The sequence below is a fragment of the Micropterus dolomieu genome, linkage group LG17, assembly GCF_021292245.1.
Source record: "Micropterus dolomieu isolate WLL.071019.BEF.003 ecotype Adirondacks linkage group LG17, ASM2129224v1, whole genome shotgun sequence".
Classification (NCBI taxonomy): domain Eukaryota; kingdom Metazoa; phylum Chordata; class Actinopteri; order Centrarchiformes; family Centrarchidae; genus Micropterus; species Micropterus dolomieu.
Genome location: NC_060166.1, coordinates 26,518,489 through 26,540,963, shown reverse-complemented (window position 1 = coordinate 26,540,963; position 22,475 = coordinate 26,518,489). Strand labels below are relative to the sequence as shown.

Below are 22,475 nucleotides of genomic sequence, written 5' to 3'. Positions count from 1 at the left end.
TGATGATGATCTATGAGGATAAATAGAATTAGTATAATAATGTAATTTCCCCCCCAAAGCCTATGTCATATCCAATTTTGTTACTAGTGATTTGAGACTGAGTAACAATCACTGCCTTAAGAGGGGGGTGATCGCAGTGACTAGACACAAATGCTGCCACAGTCACCACAGTTACTATGGTTTCACAGAGAGTGCATAGGGAGAAGGCAAAGCCTGTTAATTGCAACCTGTCTTCCTCTTTTCTCTTCTGCTTTCTTTTTAACTCATGTTTTGATAATGCAAACACTGCAATCCAACAGCTGAACTGCAAGCAGCAGTTACTAATTGATCTACTGTGCCTCAATCTGCAAAACCATAAAAAACTAGAAAAGCAATTTCTGAAGAAATTGCGGTGTGAATGCTGTCTGCTTACGCTAAACTGAATTGCTGGCTTGAATAAAGTTGAATAGTACAAATGTATGAAAGAAGTGGACTGTTTTTAGGAATGATGAAGGGCTTGCGCTAAACTGAACTGCTGGTTTGAAAAAACTTCAAACTGCACTGATAAATGTAGAACATTTTAAGGTTTGAATGTAGTTTTTAGCTGAAAGCCATGAAGAAGTTGAAGAAATATGAGAAACTCCCCCAAGTGTTGTTAAGATATGACCTGAAATATTTAGAAAGGGGTATGAAAACTTCGAAAAGTTTGAAATCGTGTAACTAGTATAAAGGTGACACAAGCGTATCAACTCCCACTGGAGGTCCTTGGTGAGCGGAATGACTCCACAGTATGGAGTTGCACAGATTGATGGGGATGAGTGCGGCTTGGCTCTTCCTAGTATACACGCCCATCTCCACTGTCTTCAGAGCATTGAGGTCCAGATTGATCTGGCTGCTCCAGGACCCCAGATGCTCAGTCTCCCACCTGTGTGATACACCTGCAGGCATGATCAGCTGGGAGAACTTGTCCTGCAGCAGAGCTGGAATAATGTTGTTGAAGGCAGAGTCCACAAACAGTTGCTGGAGGATGTAGTGAAGCGCCATGTTTACTGAGTTGTCTGCATTACATCACGACATCATCTCAATCAGCTGTGTGCTGAGCCAGCATTCCCAGGTTTCCATGGCGATGGTAAAAGCTGTCTGACTTAGACAGGCTTAGACAGCTGATCTCGTTGAGTTTTAACCTGGAGCACAGCTCTGCTTCTCCTGCTGCTATCGAACAGACCATAACTCTCAGTACCAAGGTAAACATATTGTTAGAGAGATAAGATCCTCATGAAGATGATGTCCGAGATTTGTGTGTCTACTGTCAAAAATGGCTTCACAGCAGCAGTGTAGAAATGTCCACCTTTCTGCCTCTTTCCTGAAACTGCAGCACTTTTTTAGTATGGGAGTCTATGCGGTAGTTGAGTGGGACTCCTCTCACTCTCAAGCTGACTGTACTAGCTGTGAAAGTCTGTTTGCTTTCAAAGTTGGACATGAGCGGCATAACAAGTTTTTCTACAACTTGTGAAAAAATTACGTATGTAGAGTGAAAATTGTGGGAGATACAGCGAGTTGAAGACAAATCTTTCAGAATATTTTGAAGTGAATTCCCACTGTATCAGTTGGTCCCCTCACTTTAACTCCCAACATTCCGTCTCATCCGCTCCATTTATAAGCTCAGAAAACAGGCAGAAAACGACATGAAACTTGAATTGACATTGTGTAAAAAGTATAAGAGATGTGAAAAAGGTGAATTCACTGGAAAGAGTCCAAAGGTTTGTGAACGTTTTAAAGGTGGAATGGTGTTTCTACGTGAATGTATGAATTAGTGGGAAGAGGTTGAAGATCAGTGAGTTTCATTGATTTTCTCATTGACTTTCATTGTAACAAAGTTTCAAAGAAAGTTGAATAGATTGAAGAGTTTGAATAGGATTTGAAAATTGAATAATACAAAGAAAGAAAGAAAGATGTGGAATCTTTTCTATTTGGAATGGAGTTTCTAGCTGAAAGTATGAATGAGTAGTTAACACTTGAAAAACCTTGAAAAAGTGAGAAAATGGGGCAATTTTTAACATTCCGTCCATTCCAAGTGCTTGATTCCTAATTGAGCATTCACACCAACTAGAAAAGCAATTTCTGAAGAAATTGCGGTGTGAATGCTGTCTGCTGTATAGCTTGCGCTAAACTGAATTGCTGGCTTGAAAAAAGTAGAATAGTAGAAATATATGAAAGATGTGTAAAGTTTTTAGGAATGATGAAGGGCTTGCGCTAAACTGAATTGCTGGTTTGAAAAAATTTGAATAGTACAAATTTATGAAAGAAGTGGAAAGTTTTGTTGAAAAGCTAAACTGAATTGCTGTCTTGAACAAATTTGAATAGTACAAATGTATGAAAGATGTGGAAGGTTTTAAGGACTATTGACAAGCTGACGGTACACTGCATTGCTGGGTTTAATGTGCAGAAAGTAGTTGAAGGACTATGAAATCTTGGAAACATGGGAAATGTTCTAAAGAATATGAATAAGCTTTTAAAGTTGAATAAACTTCAAACTGCACTGATAAATGTAGAACATTTTAAGGTTTGAATGTAGTGTAATGTGTTGTGACCTCATTACTTTCTCTATGGCACTCGTAGGGTTACTCCCTACTGTAGAGGGCCACCTGTCCCAGCATGGGATTTAAAGATGGTGCTGGAAACCTTGTAGCACAACCCATTTGACCTGAAATGGCTCCCAAGCCAGCATTATTTTTTTTTTGCCATCATGTAAGCTAAAAGAATGGGAGAGCTGCATTTTACCTCAGTGCATGAGGGGTGCTGCCGCTTACTGGCCAAGTGATGCAAGGCCTGAACCCAGCACCCTAAACGTAATTTCTGAGTCCCAGTCAGCCAACCTATTGAGCTGTAACCTTTCCACCCTTCTAAGGCTGGTGAACCGGGGATGAGTGGGCAATCACTGCTATGTCCGCAAGGGCCTTGAAAATGTACCTTTATTGGACATGTGTGCGTTGGACAATGTGGAAAGGTTTTTGGAACTACTTTGTTCTAATGAAAATGGTCCACAGTGAGGTTAGTAACTTATTACAGCATTTTATATGTATCAATCTGACCTTGTGCAATGTTTTTTTTTCCTGACAGTTATCACCTATATTATTTGGCTCAGTCCCTAGATGCTTCAAGATGAATTTGATATCCTGGGGTTAAAGGTCACCCTGGAGTGTGCCATGGCCTTTGTGGTGGGCTTCTCTCTTGTTCTGGGTTACATTGGCCTGTTGGCCTGCACCTGCCTCCTCTTGGCCAATCTTGCTCAGAATCTCCCCGACAACTTCAATGAGGCCAAATTGATCACCTTCAGTATGCTGATATTCTGTGCTGTTTGGGTGGGCTTTGTTCTTGCTTGCATTCGCTCTCTTGGGAAATATACAATTGCTGTGGAGATTGTTGCAATCCTCACCTCTAGCTATGGCTTACTGTTTTGTATCTTTGCCCCCAAATGTTTCATTATTCTTTTGAGTCCAGACAAAAGAAGAAATACCTGATGGCCAGATAGCAACGAAAACTAACAATGAATCATGTGACTTAAAAAAAATGAGAGCAATATTAATTTAATCCCCCAAGTTATAATTTTCAATGTACATTTATAATGTACATCAAAAACAGTAATTTCTTCTTTCGGATTGTTCCAAAATTTGACATATATACTATATGTATGCATTTCTGCTACTATCGTTTCTTTTTGTTTTTGAGTATTTAATGTCATGTGTATTCATGTGGACAAGTAAATAAATGTTGTTTTTCAAGATATTTTTCCAACTTTTCGAAAATTGAAAACACAGGCCTTTTTACTTCAAGGTTTACAACAAGGTTTACTACTAACTTGAGAGTTTTGAGAGAAAACTGGAGAGAACAGACAGCCTTAGTGTGTCCCTGTATAACTATATTAACAAGGCTATGAACTGAAACTGATCATTTGTAATTTAGGTTTCAAGTCCTTTCACCTTATGTCAGATTGTCATGACAGAGATCTTAGCAGCAGTAGTTAACTTTGCACTGACAGTTTGTTTTAACACGTATTCATATTCATAAAGTTAAATTAAAGTTAATTAAAGATATTAAAGTATGTATATTAAAGCCTTATATAGTCTAACCTTCTCTCAGCACCCCCAAATGTAACTGACTTGAGTAAGTGAGACCAACCCGGGGATACTGGGGTTGGTTGGCACACTTTTCACTCTGCCTTATTTCTCTGGAATAATTTATCTTCATCAGCAAATGAGAAGTCAAGATCTCAGCTATCAATAAATATGTTTTAATTCAAATACACAAATGGTCACAGAATATTTGATTTTTTTGCGCAAAAATTCTGTTTCAGCTTTTAACTACGGGAATTGTTTGGATTATTTCTATGTTGCACTGTTCCTGATGCTGAAAGTGCACAATGTATTTTAGTTGAAGTCTGAAAATATACCATTACTGATGCAAACCAATTTGAAGCGTGCTCCCAGATGCTTAAGGCTGCCACTGCAATAATCATTTGCAACTGTTGTTGTTTTTCTATCACTCTTGAGAGGAGTTATTTGGGGTTGTATGTGCGTGTGTGCTATCATGTTTACTTGCTTGCAAGAAGGCTTTATATCTCTTATATATACTCACATCAACTGTTCAACTGTTCAGAGAAGGAGGGGGGGGTGTCACAGTTTAGATACATTGTTAGTTGTCAACACACATTATATCTGGTGTTTTGAATAGTTGTTTTTCTCTTCATGTAGAAATAGTAACTTTTCCGACTGCATAAGAAGGGATTTGATCTGATTAGACTTTTTCATTGCAGGAACTGTTTATAGATATTGAATATACTGCCTTTGAGAAACAAGCTACCTAACTTTGTATACTGTACTGTACATATTTAAAGTGTCCAGAAGAGCTGCATCCATGTCTTGGTTCTCTTGGCTTTTCACTCTGTGGCCCTCCTCAGTCCCATGCCTGCTCCTTGTGGGGCTTTTGGGCAGACAGCTGGGGCTCAGGGTGGGGCTGCAGTTTGTTCAGACAGTGACTTGTTCTCGGTGGGTTACTACTAGCAACCAGGGTCTGTTTCAGGATGGAGATGTGCTTATCGGCGGGCTCTTTATTCTTCATTATGAATCTCCAGCTATAGACAAAGACTTCACTCAGCTGCCTCACTACAAACCTTGCACTGGGTAAAACGCTGAACTCTTACTGTGAATTATTGTAGAATGATAAGAATTAGTAGTATCTTTGTATCTCAGGATTTTCAAAATCAAAATTTTGACTGAAATTTCTTTCTTTCCTTCTTTCATGTGGTCTCAGTTTTGAACAAGATCCATTGCAATATATATATGCCATGGTGTTTGCAGTTGAGGAAATCAATCATAGTAAAACACTGCTACCAGGTGTGAAGCTGGGGTACCATATTTCCGATAGCTGTGGCCCACCGCTATGGGCTCTCCGGGCAGCACTTTCACTAGTTGGAGGAGATAGCACCAGCTGTAATTCAGCAGAGCCTCCAGATTATTCTACAGAGGGAATCAAAGAAAGGACAGGTAGCTTGTTGTTTATCTATAACATACGCTGTTCACAACATAACCGAATGAAATTATACCAACACAAAAGCAAATCTGTGTTTAAGAAATCTTTTAATGCTGTCATCAGGGGATCGTCTCGTTCCCTTGATCATCGGTGGTGCTTCAACCGTAGAAGGCCAGATACTCTCCAGGATCCTGGGTCCACTCTCTGTACCTTTAGTAAGTTTTGTTTTAATACAGAATTAACATTATACAGTAACTTTTTACTCCTTATTTTCAGGGAGCTGGTGCCATCTTTGCTGCACCTTCTTTACACAGGGCACTGTGTAGGACCTCCTTTTACTCTAAACTGCAGTGATTAGTTTCCTTTTAGAGAAGGGACACAACACAGAAATGTTTAAGGATGAAGATAACATGCTTGGATGGAAAACAGTTTGTATACATCTGCTCCTTTTAAGAAAAACTGGCATATTTCAATTGATATAACTAATTATGTGACTTTCAGATCAGCTACTTGGCTAGCTGCCCCTGTCTGAATGACAGGCTTCAGTATCCTAACTTCTTCAGAACCATCCCCAGTGATATTTACCAAGCTCGGGCCATTGCCCAGCTTGCTATACGCTTCAATTGGACCTGGATCGGAGCAGTGATAGCAAACAACGATTATGGCCATGTGGCAATAAAGGTGTTTTCATTTGTTGTTTATTTCTATTCAAGAAATCTACAAAAATACAATATTTCAAAGCTTTTCATTCATTTTATATTTCATGTAATCGTTTTTCTCTTTTGACATGTATATGTCAGGTATTTCAGGAGGAAACTCAGGGGGCAAGGGTGTGTCTGGCATTTGTAGAGACCCTCGACAGGGAAAACATTGTGAGTGATGCCAGGCGAGCAGCACTCACTATTCAGGCCTCTGCTGCAAGGGTGATTCTGATGTTTACCTGGTATACAGATGTGAAGGAACTTTTCATGCAACTAGCTAAGATAAATGTAAGCAAGTGAAGTAAAATTGTATATTGAATCTGTATGTGCAATCCAGAAGTGAGAGATTTTATTTTATTTTTTAAACTTTTTAACTTGATCATGATCTTGTGTTCTTGCTATCACTAGGTGACTGACAGACAGTTTCTGGCCAGTGAGGCTTGGAGCACCAGTGGAGATCTTCTCCAAAATGTTGTCACCTCTAAAGTGGCAAGTGGTGTTGTTGGTGTTGCCATTCGAAGTTCAGCCATGCCTGGATTTGAAAATTATCTCAGAAATTTGAATCCAATTCATCATCCGGATGATGAGTTCTTAAAAGAATTCTGGCAAGCCAAATTTGGATGCGCTCCTGAGGCCACAAATCTTTTTTCATATTCCCCTTCATCCTTTAAATCTGTAACTCTTACACAAATGTATGGCAAAGGTCATCCATTAAATATTTCTGCTTCATCTCCTGCCAAGGGGTCCCTTCAGAAAGCTTCTCTACCACCCTGCAGTGGGACAGAGTCCCTTGAGGGAGTGGAGCATCCCTTTACAGACACCTCTCAGCTAAGGGTGACATATAATGTCTACCTTGCTGTTTATGCTGCAGCCCACGCCCTTCACCGCCTTCTCTCCTGCCCCGATGGAGACAGCTCTCCCAGAAACAACAGCTCCACCTGCTCTTATTTGAAACACTTTGCACCCATAGAGGTAAGCATGGCTATCAGCCATTTCCTGAGGGGGGGGAATATAATTTAAACTATGCTTTAAAATTCCACGTCAAGTTTCCATGAGAATAGTACTCTAATAATCCATTTATCACAAGCTTAATTTTACATAGGCAGCAGTTACAATATTTTAATTACTTCCCAGCTGTTGCAGCACTTGAACAACGTCAATTTCACCACACCACAAGGGGAAATGTTTTATTTCCAAGGAGCTGATATTCCAGCAAAGTACGACCTTGTCAATTGGCAGAAGACCCTGGAGGGGTCACAAAAACTTGTCTTGATTGGTCGGGTTGATGGGCTTGACCTCCACCTTAATGAATCAGCTATTCAGTGGAGCACAGGATCCAATCAGGTATTAAATAGGTCAACATTGTTGATTCAGATCAATAACAATTTTTTTGTTTATTGAACTTTTGATGTTAGCTAGAATACTTTTATTTGTCATTGAAATTACAGGGTGGTTTATTGTTTAGGTGCCAATTTCAGTATGCAGTAAGAGCTGCCCCCCAGGCACCCGAGAGGCCAACAGGAAAGGAGAACCTCTCTGCTGCTTTGACTGTATCCCATGTGCTGCAGGGGAGATTAGCAATAAAACTGGTGAGGTTTTACAATACAAAACCTAAATAAAAGCAACCCTAAATCCTGAAGATGTCTGATAAATATTCTATGGTCCCCCCTTTATATTTACTCTCTTTTCCCCTCTCCTCTTTTCTCTCCCAGGTTCCCTTCACTGTGAGCGTTGTCCATTGGAGTTCTGGTCCAATGTTGAACGAACTGCCTGCATCCCTCGCCAGCTGGACTTCCTTTCCTTTAATGAAATTCTGGGAATTACCCTGACTACAGCAGCTGTGTTTGGCACCATTGTGACAACAGCTGTGTTTATGGTGTTTCTTTGCTACCGTCAAACACCTATGGTAAGAACCGAATTATGTAAAAGAAATAGTGTTGCCAACTTTGTCACTATGAAATAAGGGACAAAAGGTGGCCTGCTGCAGCAGTACCGGTATGGTTTTGTGTGAATATACAGTGTATTGTTTTAAACAGTTTTTCATAATGATTGCTAATCTCTTAAATCTCTAATCTGCTAATCTCTGTTAAATATTTGGTAGGTTTAATAATAGTTTATTTACAGCAGGTACCTTTAACACAGTCCTTTAATTAAGCCACTACCTGTTACCTTTACTAGTTGTCTAGCACAAAACACTTGTGACTCTTGCAGATAGGTTACAAAAGGTTATCCCCTTCATGTACATATGACAAACTAAAAAGAACATAGATACTAGTGATGTGTTTTATTTCCAGTTCATGCAGTTTCATCACTATCTTCATAAAAGTCAAGTAACTTGCACAGCACTCCATCAGACACAGAAAAATATCTCACGCACACTGGAAACATTTTTCTGTTTCCCTTGTTTGAGGCGTGGGTTGCAACAGAGTACAACACAGGTTCACCTTCAGTCGGGGATTGATCATTCAGGATATCCTGCACAGTCTTTGGTCATAAAACATTCATTGTGAACATCTCAGCTTTCATTCTTACCAAATGCATCTTCTTCACACATTTGAGTCATGAAACAACGCACCGTTTAGCTTAACAAGACAGTCGGTGCGGTTGTAGCTGAGGCTTCATTTGCAGGTATTGTCCACAAGTCAATTTCCACAGTAGCTGCATTCAACGTTACTTAACGTATACTGAGGCACGTGAGGGGAGGTTATGATTGGATGACAGGTGTCGTGACCATTGTCAAGTGTCGTGATCAGCACTGCTGCTGTTGCTGTTGTATCAGTCAGTGGTATGATCAGCATAGTAGCAACGGGACAAGAGAGGTGACATATGGGACAAATCAATTAGGCCTAATATAAGGGACATCCCAGCTAATACGGGACAGTTGGCAACCCTAAAAAGAAACTACACTGCACATGTTTTTCTCATCACTGTGTAGTTGTGGTTATTTATAGTTAGGTCTGTTTCATTTAATTCCATACCATGGCATTTTTTTCTACATGGTAAAATGGACTGCTACATTAGTTTACAAAATATTAGATTAAATAAATAAATTTATATTAAATATATTAAATATATATTAGTGAATGTGCTTATCTCTTCTTTAATATGACTATAAATCTATGACTCATATACAGGTGCGAGCCAACAATTCAGAACTGAGCTTCCTGCTTCTTCTGTCACTGAAGCTCTGCTTCCTGTGCTCACTGGTGTTCATTGGTCGCCCATCAGTCTGGTCTTGTCGGTTACAGCAGGCAGCCTTTGGAATCAGCTTTGTTCTTTGTGTTTCCTGCCTCCAAGTCAAGACCATAGTTGTTTTGGCAGCGTTCCGCTCAGCTCGGCCTGGTGCTGAAGCCTTGATTAGGTGGTTTGGTCCTGGCCAACAGAGAGGAAGTGTCTGCCTTCTTACTTGTATACAGGTACTTCAGATGTGCTTTTCATTGTTTTTATATTTACATAAGTTTTGGTATACTATTTACATCAATTTAAACATATTTTATATTTATTCAGATTATCATCTGTGCCATATGGCTGTCCCTCAGCCCCCCAGTGCCTCAACGTGATTTGGGTTTCCAAGGGTCAAAGGTCACCCTGGAGTGTGCCATGGCCTCTGTGGTGGGCTTCTCTCTGGTTCTGGGTTACATTGGCCTGCTGGCCTGCACCTGCCTCCTCTTGGCCTTTCTTGCTCGGAAACTCCCTGACAACTTCAATGAGGCCAAACTGATCACCTTCAGCATGCTGATATTCTGTGCTGTTTGGGTGGCCTTTGTCCCTGCTTACGTTAGCTCTTCTGGGAAATACACTGTTGCTGTGGAGATTTTTGCAATCCTGGCCTCTAGCTACGGTTTACTGTTCTGCATTTTTGCTCCAAAGTGTTTCATCATTCTTCTGAGGCCTGAGAAAAACAATAAGAAACACATTATGGCCAGGTAGCATAGCTAAATTAACTATTTACATATTTTAGTTAATCAAATATGCCCAAATTATCACAGTAGAGCCATTGTTTAGATCCTCTTAGTTTTAATTATTTTTCAATTTGCATGCATTTACTATATGTACTTGTGACAAGTGGTATGTGACAATATAGTTTATAACTCATTTTGAGATTAAATAATTCATTTGAAAAGTGATTACAGTGTATTACAGTACTACAGTACTCCATTTTTGGGACATTTATAATAGCTAAAATTTACAATAGAGTTTATATTAACTTTGTCACTGTTTAAAACTATACAGCAAGTAATAGGAGGAGGAATACAGATAATACTGATATCCTTGTATGTGTGGGTTAATTGTTCGCTGATGTGTTGGTAATGCCTCGGGGCTCCGGTAGGAGGAGTGAAGGCGAGAGCTGCGTGTGTGTTTCTTCATCCTTTTCCCGTTACTTTTCCCCTTTTTAAGATAATTACCACTCACAAATCACTGTAAACCTAAACACATTTTGATAATATATTTTAGTTTGTTACTGTGGTTTTATGTGAGTGATAAAGATGTTTTTGCACTTGTTTGTTGTTCAGAGTTTGTGTGTGAACACTTTCTATGAAGGTCATCGACTTATGCATATATTTATAACACGATGTAACGCGTCCATAAGACATTATAACAATTGTTATAATCACTTACAAACATGCATTAGGCGCTATAGCAAAGTTCATAACGTATTATGACCTTTTGATTTAATGTTTTATAACTAATAGAAATACTAGTTTATATCAATGTGCGGCAAGAATCTCTGACCATGTTCCATAGTACATTATAACCACCGACTCTGCCTCGTTATAAATACACTTTAGTCACCATTTACAATTAGTGATATAAAATAGAATAGCAGCTTATAGTAATCTTTAAAGTTATACATCATGTCTTTGTTTGCTTTAAGTAAAGTGTTAAAATGTCCATCCCTGTATAATATATTACAGATGGACATAATACCATATGAACTAATTATAAGACCTTGTAATACATAATTGTTTGCTTTAAGTAAAGTGACTCACATTTTGCACAGGAAAACAACTTTTATTTATGTTTCTTCACTTTATGAATACTGTTAGCTAGCGCTAACTGCCTTCACTTTTTCAGCAGTTACGGAAACAATAGACCTACTAATGGAAACACTGTGACCTACACTGCACATGTTCTGCCAGACTGACAATTTACGAAGTTACTTAAATATTTTCCATAGCATCTCTGCTCTGCTAGAGGTCTGTAGTGCAGAGATATTATGCTACTTTTTATATTGTTACACATATTGAATTTACCCAGTAAAATGTCTTTGTAACTACTTAATTCTTCCAGAAGGCAAACATTTGAGCTGACCGTAAGTGACCAGAGCTGAGCATCAGTAATGATTTTATCATCTGAAGAAGTCTTAATTTAGCAATTCAAAGCAAATTAGAACTACTTGATATAGTCAGGTGTGGTTGTAGAGGCAAACAAAAAACAGGAAAGGACCAGACTACAACTGAGAGGTAAGACTGCAGAAAGGATCATTGATGACCAATCTGCGCTCCATTCAGGACTTGTCCAGAGTCAGGAAACGGGCAGGAACATCACATCAGATTCATCACACCCCGGACACAACCTGTTTCAGCTTCTCCCCTCTGGTAGGGGCTACAGAGTACTGTACTCAAAAAAATGAGAAGGGTTGCTAATAGTTGCTAAAATTACCTTTAATTAGCTACCTTTGATAACATTTTCAATTTATTTTTGACCTGCTATAATCTGCAGCTGCTTTACTTCCTTCCCACTAATAAATGGTCATGTAACTGGTGTGGTTTGGAGGCTCTGCATGGCCGCAGCTGGATATACTGTTATACCTGGGGGCAGTGCTTGAAGTGGAAAATAATAAGTGCCAATATTAATATAGGTAATATTAACATAAATAGCGCCCAGAGAACCTGATATGGAGAGGGCAGAGGAGAGTACCAGCAGCTTGTGAGAAGTGCGAGTACGCATAAAAACCTTCAAACACTGCTTGGGGGGATATACGTAGGCAGAGGGGCAGAGAAAAATGTCATCATGGTTGTGTGTATGTGTGTACTCTATAGTGTAGTTTGTGTCTGTTTTTGCTGCACAGGATGTCTTGTTTGTTCATGTTTATTTTGTTCTGTATATGTCCATTGAAAGTAAGGACGGAGTCAAATTCCTCGTCTCGTATGTGTACACCTGGCCATTAAAAGTGATTCTGATATACAGTATACTTCTGTTTCTGCCTGAGATGTGTTTAGACTACCTCTTGCTGGGGACCTTTGTTCCATGTTGTTCACCTTTTTTCCCTCAATTCCATAAAGTTCAGATTACTTATCAATACCCACAAAAGCAATAGCGTAACTTCCATTCTGGCTCTGAAGTCTAATGTCTGGAAAAAATAATCCTGATAATGTCATTAGGCTTGGGTTTTCAAACTAAACATTTTTTAGCAGTAAGAGCTGCAAACATTGGGCATATGGACAGTGATGTTGACCAGCCATGAAGAGTGTAATGAACAAGTTGAATTAAAAGAGCTGAACAACGGGAAATGAAGGATCCAGTGTCAGATTTCCTCCTTCAATTGTGAGAATTTCTGTTTTTATTCTCTTATTGGTCCCCCAAATTTACTGCAAAACAAAATTGTTGAAGAGCTCCTTTAAGCAAAATATCAAACCCCATTTTTATAGCTGACAAAGGCTACAGGCTTCATGAAGCTCTGTTAGCATACAACATCCATTAATATACTGGGTGGGGTGGATCCATCTTAATTAACCAAATATCCTTGTTTTCCTCGACAGCTGTATGTGGGTAAACCAGGTAGCTCAACCCTTCTCAAAAACAGTTTCCATGTTTACCTTTTGTTGCATTTGTTACTGTGTTTCTCAAAAACTGGTTTACTTTAGAAACACAAAATGACCACAGAATATATTATATCTGCAGGATAAATGTTATCAAAAAAAATTCAACACTAATAGTACTCAAAAACAACAATGATGCCTACAATTCATTTATACATCTTTTAAGCACTCACATTGTGACATTTGATGTTTCCTTAAACTACATATATTTGGCATAGGGCAGAAACAATTAATCGATTATTAAAATGCATCGACACAAATTCCTTGCATCGAGGCTTTGTTTAATCCATATAACTATATAGCACACTGTTTCGCACAGACATTTATTACTGTTGTACATTGCGCTTACGCTGTGTGAACATGACGTGATTATGATGCCGCTGTTTGCAAAGTGGAGGAAGACAAAGAAAATAGAGAGGGATGAAGAAGAAAGTGTCCAAAGTATGGGATTATTTCAAGAGGTGGCGCCGCCAAGCAAAAGTACTTTAATCGGTGCATCGATTAATCATTGAAATAATCTATAGAAGCCTCGAGTACTAAAATCATTGTTAGCTGCAGCCCTAATTTGGCATCAGCCCTGCTTTCTAAATATCTTAATATTGCTATCACTATTGACCTACCTCTCTTCCTGTGTTTTTGTACTGTATGGAGAAAAAATTATTTATTCTGCCTTATGAAATTAAGGGCCGTTTTCATGACTGGATGCCTCGACCCATGATTGCTTTCTTTGTGTTCCTCTCTGGTCTCAGCAGGATTATATAACATTTAGGTCCAAACAGTGATACCAAGAGACCAAAACTGGAGGCCAGGATAGCAAATACCTCCACTGCATCTGCATATTTGCCTGGTGAGCTGATGTATGCAGGGACAAAGGCCACCCACACAGCACAGAAGATCAGCATGCTGAAAGTGATGAGTTTGGCCTCATTGAAGTTGTCTGGAAGATTCCTTGCTATAAATGCAATCAGAAAACTGAGGGTAGCCAGTAAGCCAATATAACCCAGTAACACTGCAAAACCAACTGTGGACCCGACTACGCACTCATAAACTATCTTGTCATTGCTGTATTGAGTGTTTTTATGAGGTGCAGGTGAGGAAGAGACAAGCCAGGCAGTGCAGATTGCTGCCTGAATAGAAGTAAGAACAATAACTGTCCCTCTCTGCTGCACAGCACCAAACCACTTCAGACTGGCTCCACCTCCTGGCTTAGAGGCCTTGAACACAGCCAGAACCACCATGGTTTTCACCAGGATGCATGAGACACAAAGCACAAAGCTGATCCCAAATGCTGCATGTCTCAGCTGGCATGTCCACAGCCTGGGACGTCCAATAAACAGCAGTGAGCAAAGGAAACATAGTTTAAGTGACCCCAAAAGCAGGAAACTCAGTTCCGAATTGTTGGCTCTTACTATAGGTGTGCTGCGATGATAGCTGAAGATCCCTAGTACAACATCACAGATAAATGTGCCCAGTAATGATGTGGTTGTCAAGCAGATGCCCAGAGGTTCATGGTAGGAGAGAAACTCTGTTTTCTTAGGAACACAGTGGTCACGCTGGGGGCTGGACCAGAAGTCCTCAGGACAACTGATGCACTCAGTGGAATCTGTGAAAATGTGGAAGGTCGATACTTGCGATACATTTGTATTACATCTCCAAACTACAATGTTTAAAAGTGAATACCAACCAGTCTTATTGCTGATCTTTCCCTCAGAACAAGGGATGCAGTCAAAACAGCACACAGGTTCCCCTTTCTTTCTGGCCATGCGGGTACCTGGAGGACAGCTCTCACTGCACACTGACCGGGGTGGCTATAAGGAGAAAAATAAATCTCATACTCTACACTACTTTAATGAGTTATCCATGGGCGTAAAGTCAGAAGCAACCTTTTTTGATTCGATGTTCCAGAAGATTCTGTCCTCATCAATTGTGAGTTCTTCACCTTTGAAGGCTGACCTCTTAACCTCACCCACTTTCTGAAGTGTAGTTCTTCCATCAGGGAGCCACAGCCAGTTCATGATATCATAGATTGGTAAGGCATCACCATTCTCATCAAACGACACTTGATCACCACATGGTGTGGTGAAGTTGACCTTTTCCACGTAATACACAAGCTATAATATTCAGAATAAAAAAATAATAAAAAAAAAGGGACAGAAGAAAACCAAAGAGGACAGATAAAAAAAAAATAAAAAAAATCCTATATAACCATGGCGTACACAGCAGTGCCTATTACTCCGCAAGAAATATTAAAGCATTTGATTTAGTTGTATATATTGCAGTGAATGTAAACTGATATCGCACCTGCCATGGCTCCAGTCTTTGCAGAGTGGCACAGCTGTGCCCACTGAAAGGCCCTCTCCCTGGTTGACATTGCAGCATTTCATCAAGGGCATATGCCAGAGCATAGACAGCTTTGTACACATTGTACTCTGGCCTGAGGTTTGAAATGTCCAAGAACTCAGTTTCCATATTCTCTAGATCTTCCTGTCCAGTGCATAATTCTCCCCCAGCTTCCACCCAACCTTCTGGAGGTGGTGTAAATCTACATTGAAATGTGTATTCCCAAAACTGTTTCACCTGAAATTCAATAAAAATGGCTGTTAACAGAAAAACTGATATTTTCCATGAAGTTGTAAGATAGTAAGTGTCACAAGGGTGTGTAGGTTGAAAGGTTGGTGGACCCAAATGCAGGACACTTGAGTGGAGCAGGTAAAGTTCAGAGGATTTATTTAAGCAACAAAAGGCAAGCATGCTTACTGGCAGAGTGGCTGAGTCCAAATTAAACAAGGTAATCCAACAGAAATCCAAAAAGGGGTGAAAATCCAGAGTGCAGGGAAACAGGATGACACAACGAGCAAGGCAGGCTAAACACTATAACACGAGACAGAGCGTATACATGCTACAATGACCGGGACCAAACACCAGGGACTAACGAGCAGGGCGGGAGCAACACAGGTGACCGGGATCAGGACTAATGAGGCAGAGAGGCAGCAGAGGAAAACAGAGAAACAGGCACAGAGGGATTACTGGGGTAACAGACATAACAACACAGAAGTTTACAGACCAGAAGTAAACACTAAGGCATGAACTTAGACATGAACCCAGTGTTGGGTAAGCTACTTGGAAAATATAGTGAGCTAAGGTATTAGCCACTCTACATTAAATTAAGCTTCACTACACAGAAGCTACCCCCCAGTGAAAAGTAGCAAGCTAAGCTACAGCAATGTGGCAAAAGTAGCTTAGTTACATATAAGCTACTTTTAATTTTTTAATATTTTATAGTTAGGTCTGTCAATATATACACTCACACACACAGCATATGCCTAGTTTATATTGAACTAACTGCATTCCACAAGAGCAATAGAAGAAACACTAAAAACCTGCTCCAAACAGTGTGTGTGCGAGAGAAAGCTAAATCAGACACACAGAAACTCTCATACTGAGTACAACATCATTGCAGCTAAATCTATTTCCTCATGCAACAAATGGAGAACCATTGTTGTTTGTATAAAGTAACTTAATTATCACATTAATTAATTATCTATTTTTTAATTGTTTATATGTAAATTTGTGCACTGGCAACATTGCAACCTAAACATTCATGGCAATGGGCGAGAAAGAGGAGAGAGATATCTCATCTCATGGAAACAAGTTTCTGCCACTACATGTCAAACATAAATTGATGCCTGGCAAACAGACAGAACCCAAGCATGATGGTACAGAAACTAATACATGAGACAGGAACAGAACTGAAATCAGGAATATACCAAACACCACTAAACACCAGCTAAAAGATAGTAACCAGCAACAGTAACCAGATAAACAATAACATCAGGTAGAGAACGCACATTAAAGGTAGCAAGCAAACTATAAACTAACAGCACACAAAGAACTCAGGACAGGATCGTGACAGTAAGGTTAAATTCTCACCATGCTATTTCCATAGTCATTATTGTGTTGGTCAGGACGTATTTGTAAGAGAAAATCCCTGAGCCCTGCTATTTCTCCTCTACGGATGGCGATGCCCATTGTGCCAACCAGATAAGGCATGAGGTGGGGGATTTGGAACACAGCAGCTGCTATCCAGGCTTCACTGGCCATCCACTGCAAACCTGTCACATTCTGTCTCACCACCTGTGCATTATACCAAATATATACTCATATAACCATGCCACTAAAGTGGTGTTGTTTGTAGTCTGAATTATACAGTTCATGTCTTGTCTTACTCATTCATACTCAGGTGGAATCCTGTGTTTTACACAGTATTATGAGCAAAGTAATGCATATTGTGGCATGACCAGAGTTCAGTGTAATTTGTCTGAATAAGTTATTTTACTCAAAAACTATGCCAACAATACATTTGTTACAGGTCAAAATGGTACTGAAACTAAAATGTTTCAGTTAGACAAATAAAACACTAAGTTGTATAGTTGTATTTCAAGACCAACCTCCTCCATGAGGCCAAAAATGTAACTCTCATGTGCAAACACAATGACCACACGAGCTGTAGATTTCTTCATTATATCCACAATCCTTCTTAATTCAGCCGGGTCATTGGCCCAGGGCAAAACCTCTAAGTAGGCCAGACAACCTCCACCAGACTGAACAAAGTCAGACTGGAAGGATCGGGCAGCATAGAGTCCATAATCATCATCACTGACCAGAAGACCTGCCCAAGTCCAGCCAAAGCGGTTTAGAATATAGATCACAGAACGCACCTAAATGAATACAGAGTGGAAGGATAAGTGCACAGGTTGGAATAATCTGCCACTGGAAAACTGGCTAAACACGTTTCACAATGGTCCATGTTTAATTATTGCCATTCAGCTTTGTTATCCGAGAACAAACAACTCCATCAATGACGCACAGAATATGACTGGTATTACACAAAAGAAATATCTTTTTTCATTGCAGTGGTCATTCTTTGAATGTACATGATTTCTTTCATGTATTTTCATTTTGCTAATGGTCACCTGGAAAGTGTCACTTGGGATTGTTCTGAAGAAGGATGGAAACTTTTGCCGGTCACTCAGGCAGGAACATGTGGCATAATAACTCACCTGTGAAAGACAGAACGCACGTCCTAAAAACTGGAAAAATGCTTATCCAGGTCTTTACAATTTTTAGTTTGATTACTTCATGTTTACAATTGACATCAAATGTGAAGTCAAAATGATGCAAAATAATTATTATTAGATAGTTAGGCCAAAAACTTACCATAGGTACTCTGTACAATCCTAAGACACTGGAGATGGCAATAGAACTTGTAGAGGTAGAATCACCCACAATCCCTAGGACTGAGGGGTTTCCTTTACAGGTCTCGTCTAATATAAACTGCTCCTCTTGACCACTGACTAAGGACAAGGCTGCACGGAATCCAATTCCTAGTTTGACGCAGTTATCATAAAGACTGTATCCCAGAGTCACATTAGGTAGCAGGTTAGAGTTTCTGTTAATCTCATCAATAGCAAAGGTCATCGTCATGGCATTCCTGAACCCTGGAGTGTCAAAGCTGACAAAAAATACCTCTGTTTACTATTGAAAAATAAAACCCGATACATCAACTTTGCCAGCACGGATATGTTTCACAAGTACAAATTTTGCAAAGAATTAGGATTAGATTAGAAGATATCATAATGAAATAAAACAGCAAAAAGAATTTTTTTAAAAACAATATAACTATATATATATATATATATATATATATAGAATTGATCTCCCCCATTTTCTACTTATTGCTTTTTTCCCTGACAGACTCACCCATGGCAGGTAGGCTGTTGTGGCTCTGAGGTAAAAGACAGTTCCGGAAAGACAGAAAATAAATGGATCTCAAACAGCCCACCTAGAACAACATCTCCAGCCTTGTACATCCCATTTAGATGAAACTGTCCCTGTAACAGGCAGGAAGAGGAATAAAACAGGGAGGACACAGCAGAAGAAAAGTAGGAATATAACAACATTAAATATATTAGACAGAGCAAGTTGACATCTAAAAATGCCCACATGACTTTCCTCCTGTTAACCCGTTTTCTGAGACCAGTCATTGTATTTCTATGTCAGCTTCTTTTATTGACTTGCAGTATTGTTTTGTTAATGACTTGCACACCACCCATCAGGGCATAAACAAAAGTAGGGGCAGGGCCTAAAATGCATTTCATTTGAGATTTCTTTTCTATTAAGACAAAATAAATTTTTGAATGACAGTCATAGTATGTATTTAGCATTAAGTGGACTTTGACATGCATGTTAAATTGAAAATACAGTCTATACATACCTTCCTGTAAAACATCTACTTGTCTTGTTGTAAAATCTAAGTAAAAAAGTTTTCTTCCAAATCACCCCGCAGTTTAAAGGGGCATTATGGAGTTTCCAGCAGCCACTAGTGGTGAGGTTCTGGTTGCAACCAGGTGTGTTCTCGTACACGTGCTCGCTTGAACTCATGAGCGAGCATAATCCGAAACACAACCACTTTCATACAGAAATACCACAAGAAACGCAGGAACACCAGCATGCAGGCTGTGGCTTTTCAGACATGTTCAAGATCTGTTACTTTGATGTTCCCGTCTCAGAGGCAGATCAACACCGGCGCCATACATTTCATTCAGCGCAGCCAGCCGCATATCGGCTCAATACTCACGAAAAAAGGCTGAGTGACAGCGGCTATAGACAGACAGGGAGAACAGACAGAGCTGGAAACTCAGATAAACTCCCACTGCAACGTTACAGTAATAGTTTTATCAACTGAACTAATCCTTGCTCGTTACATGATAACGGTACATTTACTGCATTTAGCTGACGTGCTACATTATTAGCTCGCCTGTCTGCTTTTCAGTAACGTTAACCATCTTTACTATCTGTGAATCTGTCACCGGAGGCTCAGCAATGTCAGCACAGCTACATGTATTGGATGATAATGAAACGGTTTGTGAGCTGGAATGACCGCAGTAAGTAACTTTACTGTAACTAGTAAAAGTGGATGACTCTTCCCCTGTGTTGTTGTGACCGTTTTGTTGCAATGTTTTATCTTATGTGGGTCACGTTAATTACAGCGACTGAGAGGTGGAGAAGCGGTATATCTGAGTATTGGTAAAACCACAATAAATATAAACTGAACGTTACGAAGAAAATAGCAGCAGGTACGAGCTACTGTAGCGTTAGCTGGCTGCCCTGGCTGCATCACTACAGGCTAACATTAGTAAATAAATCACTCCTTAAGTGGAGCCTGTGTTTTGCTGTGAGCTGGTTGTTTTATGGTGTTCGTGGACTGCATGTCGTTAGCTGCTGTGTTGTCGCTGTAGTCTGAGAGAGGCTCGGGAGCACGCACAGGGCTGAATCTGACCCGGAGACCTGATTAAAAGCAGTAGTGGCTGATGCAAGCAATGGAGAAAACGGGCGTGTGCTTCATTTCTAAGTGAGTTTTGAGCCCACTGACAATAAGACAATGAAAATTTGATTTATTCAAATCAAAAACTTACATATAGCCCCTTTAAAATCAGAGCAGATACCCACACCAGAAGGGCCACTGAGGATCATCCCAAATTTGTGTGTGTGACAATCATACCATATTAAACCAAATGCACAAATCATCCCGGGCTATGTAGTTTTCACTAGCAAACATTAACAGAGTTTGATAAAATGCCCACTAGATGGTAGTAGCAGAATACTAGGACATCTGGTGGAATAATATGTCTTCCCATCTATTTTTCTTTGCATGAAATATAAGTCGGTGAATGAAATAAATCAATAAAGTCCTGTCGTGATCCATTTGTAATTTTTCTGGGAGGGAAGAGCTTGCAGCAAAAGCAGAAAAGGCTATTGTTTTTCTTACGGCTGATATATTCATACATCATACATCAGCAAGCTTCTCTTCATTTTCTTCCTTATATTAGATTCCTATGAAAGATGTGATGGTGGCAACTTCCTCTTTTTAGGAAAAGTAAATGGGGACCTCTGCTGACAAATTCTATTTTCACCTTATCAGACAGGCAAATCTGCAAGGTAAATAGGTGCTGTCTAAGTGGACTTAGATGTTGCAGGCTCAATTGGCACCTACTGTAATGGGTGAACATGGGGCTGATAGTATTATTTGTGTACCTGCAGGCAGAGACAGACATGCATGCACACCCCAGATAGCAAACATTATTGAAACTATGTTGAATCAGCATTCTGCTCTCACCGCTAATTTAATTGAATCAACATCAGACTCTGATGTTAATTTATCATCATTTTGCACCGTTTTTTAATATTGAAACAATGTTGAAATCATAGCTAACTAACAATCAATGTGACTTCAACGGTATTTCAACCAATCTTTCTACTGAAACAACCTTGAAATCAAAGCCTAACTAACAATCAACATGACTTCAATAGTATTTCAAACAATATAACTATTGAAACAATGTTGAAACTATGTTGAATCAACATTCTGCTGTCAACGCTAATTTCATGTTGATTCATCACCATTTTGCACCCCTTTTTAATATTGAAACAACGTTGAAATCATAGCTAACTAAAAATCAACGTGACTTCAATGTTATTTCAACCAATACTACTTTTGAAACAACGCTGAAATGATAGCCTAACTAACAATCAACTTGACTTAAATGATATTTCAACCAATATTACTATTGAAATGACATTGAAACTATGTTGAATCAGCATTCTGTTCTCAACGCTAATTTCATTGAGTCAACATCAGACTGTGATGTTGATTCATCATCATTTTGCACCCTTTTTTAATACTGAAACAACGTCATAGCTAACTCAAAATCAACATGACTTCAATGTTATTTCGACCAATATTAAACCACAGAAAAGACACTATAATATATTAAAAATTTATAAATATCAATTTAATAAGTTAAAAAATACAAGTTTATTTATGGAATAAAAAAGATTATTCACTACTCCTGTTCTGCTCTGTCCACCCATCAGGTCTGGAGCTTAGGAAGCCATTTTTGCGCTGCCTGGGCAAAGTCAAAGACTTCTGTCCCCATTTGTTCAGTCAGGGCATCTATAACAGAAAACATAGAAACAAAACAACTTTCAGTAGTGAAAAGGATGTGAAGATGAACAATGTCAGTCGGGCTGAATTGGCGCTATATTATATATATAACAGTTAACTTACTTGAATTCACTAATGTTACCAATTTGCCAGTTTATTGTAGATGTAAACTGCCTGGCTGTGGTGGAATCCATTGACGTTTATAGTTTAACGTTATTTAAATTGTCAAACATTAAATGCAGTCATAGATTGAATCTGGAGGCTGAAATTTGTAGGAGACTGACAGATGTATCAAGTTAGCTGGCTTATTTAAAGTTAAATGACAGGGGCATTAGCTAGCATCAGTTACGAGCATGAGAAAGGTGTGCATATATTTCGCAAAGCAGTCGAAATCTGAGCAAAGATAAAATACAGTTTTTAACATAATTTACAGTCCTG

General features: G+C 39.3%; 2 protein-coding genes across 4 annotated transcripts; one reads left to right on the top strand and one right to left on the bottom strand.

Annotated features, from left to right (window-relative positions):
* Window positions 1–1,119: 1,119 nt before the first annotated feature.
* On the top strand, window positions 1,120–10,711 carry LOC123985990 (extracellular calcium-sensing receptor-like). Of its 3 annotated transcripts, none has more exons than XM_046074024.1 (12): window positions 1,120–1,223; window positions 5,290–5,522; window positions 5,632–5,723; window positions 6,010–6,189; window positions 6,309–6,497; window positions 6,618–6,698; window positions 6,951–7,181; window positions 7,344–7,553; window positions 7,675–7,798; window positions 7,922–8,115; window positions 9,344–9,625; window positions 9,717–10,711. In XM_046074024.1, the coding sequence occupies exons 2-12, from the start codon at window positions 5,324–5,326 to the stop codon at window positions 10,137–10,139; spliced, it is 2,205 nt and encodes a 734-aa protein (XP_045929980.1). In that variant the 5' UTR covers window positions 1,120–1,223; window positions 5,290–5,323; the 3' UTR covers window positions 10,140–10,711. The 3 variants fall into 3 exon arrangements, with proteins under 3 accessions (XP_045929980.1, XP_045929978.1, XP_045929979.1); XM_046074023.1 differs by adding an exon at window positions 5,040–5,159 and having other exon boundaries at window positions 1,151–1,223; window positions 6,618–7,181; XM_046074022.1 differs by having other exon boundaries at window positions 6,618–7,181.
* Window positions 10,712–13,417: 2,706 nt separating this feature from the next.
* LOC123986118 (extracellular calcium-sensing receptor-like) lies at window positions 13,418–18,918 on the bottom strand. The gene is made up of 9 exons (XM_046074212.1): window positions 18,794–18,918; window positions 18,251–18,545; window positions 18,007–18,093; window positions 17,482–17,751; window positions 16,964–17,167; window positions 15,335–15,610; window positions 14,917–15,144; window positions 14,718–14,841; window positions 13,418–14,636 (listed from the first exon to the last, which is right to left on the bottom strand). The coding sequence occupies exons 1-9, from the start codon at window positions 18,901–18,903 to the stop codon at window positions 13,726–13,728; spliced, it is 2,505 nt and encodes an 834-aa protein (XP_045930168.1). The 5' UTR covers window positions 18,904–18,918; the 3' UTR covers window positions 13,418–13,725.
* Window positions 18,919–22,475: the final 3,557 nt, after the last annotated feature.

Bases quoted from the DNA above. Each gene is read 5' to 3' on its own strand.
- LOC123985990 (XM_046074022.1), top strand. From the start codon at position 5,324: ATGGTGTTTGCAGTTGAGGAAATCAATCATAGTAAAACACTGCTACCA. The intron at 5,724-6,009 runs GTAAGTTTTGTT...TGTGACTTTCAG, and splicing joins GTCCACTCTCTGTACCTTTA to ATCAGCTACTTGGCTAGCTG. The intron at 6,190-6,308 runs GTGTTTTCATTT...TGTATATGTCAG, and splicing joins ATGGCCATGTGGCAATAAAG to GTATTTCAGGAGGAAACTCA.
- LOC123986118 (XM_046074212.1), bottom strand. From the start codon at position 18,903: ATGTACAAGGCTGGAGATGTTGTTCTAGGTGGGCTGTTTGAGATCCAT. The intron at 15,145-15,334 runs GTGCGATATCAG...TGAATATTATAG, and splicing joins AAAGACTGGAGCCATGGCAG to CTTGTGTATTACGTGGAAAA. The intron at 14,842-14,916 runs GTTGCTTCTGAC...TTCTCCTTATAG, and splicing joins GGAACATCGAATCAAAAAAG to CCACCCCGGTCAGTGTGCAG.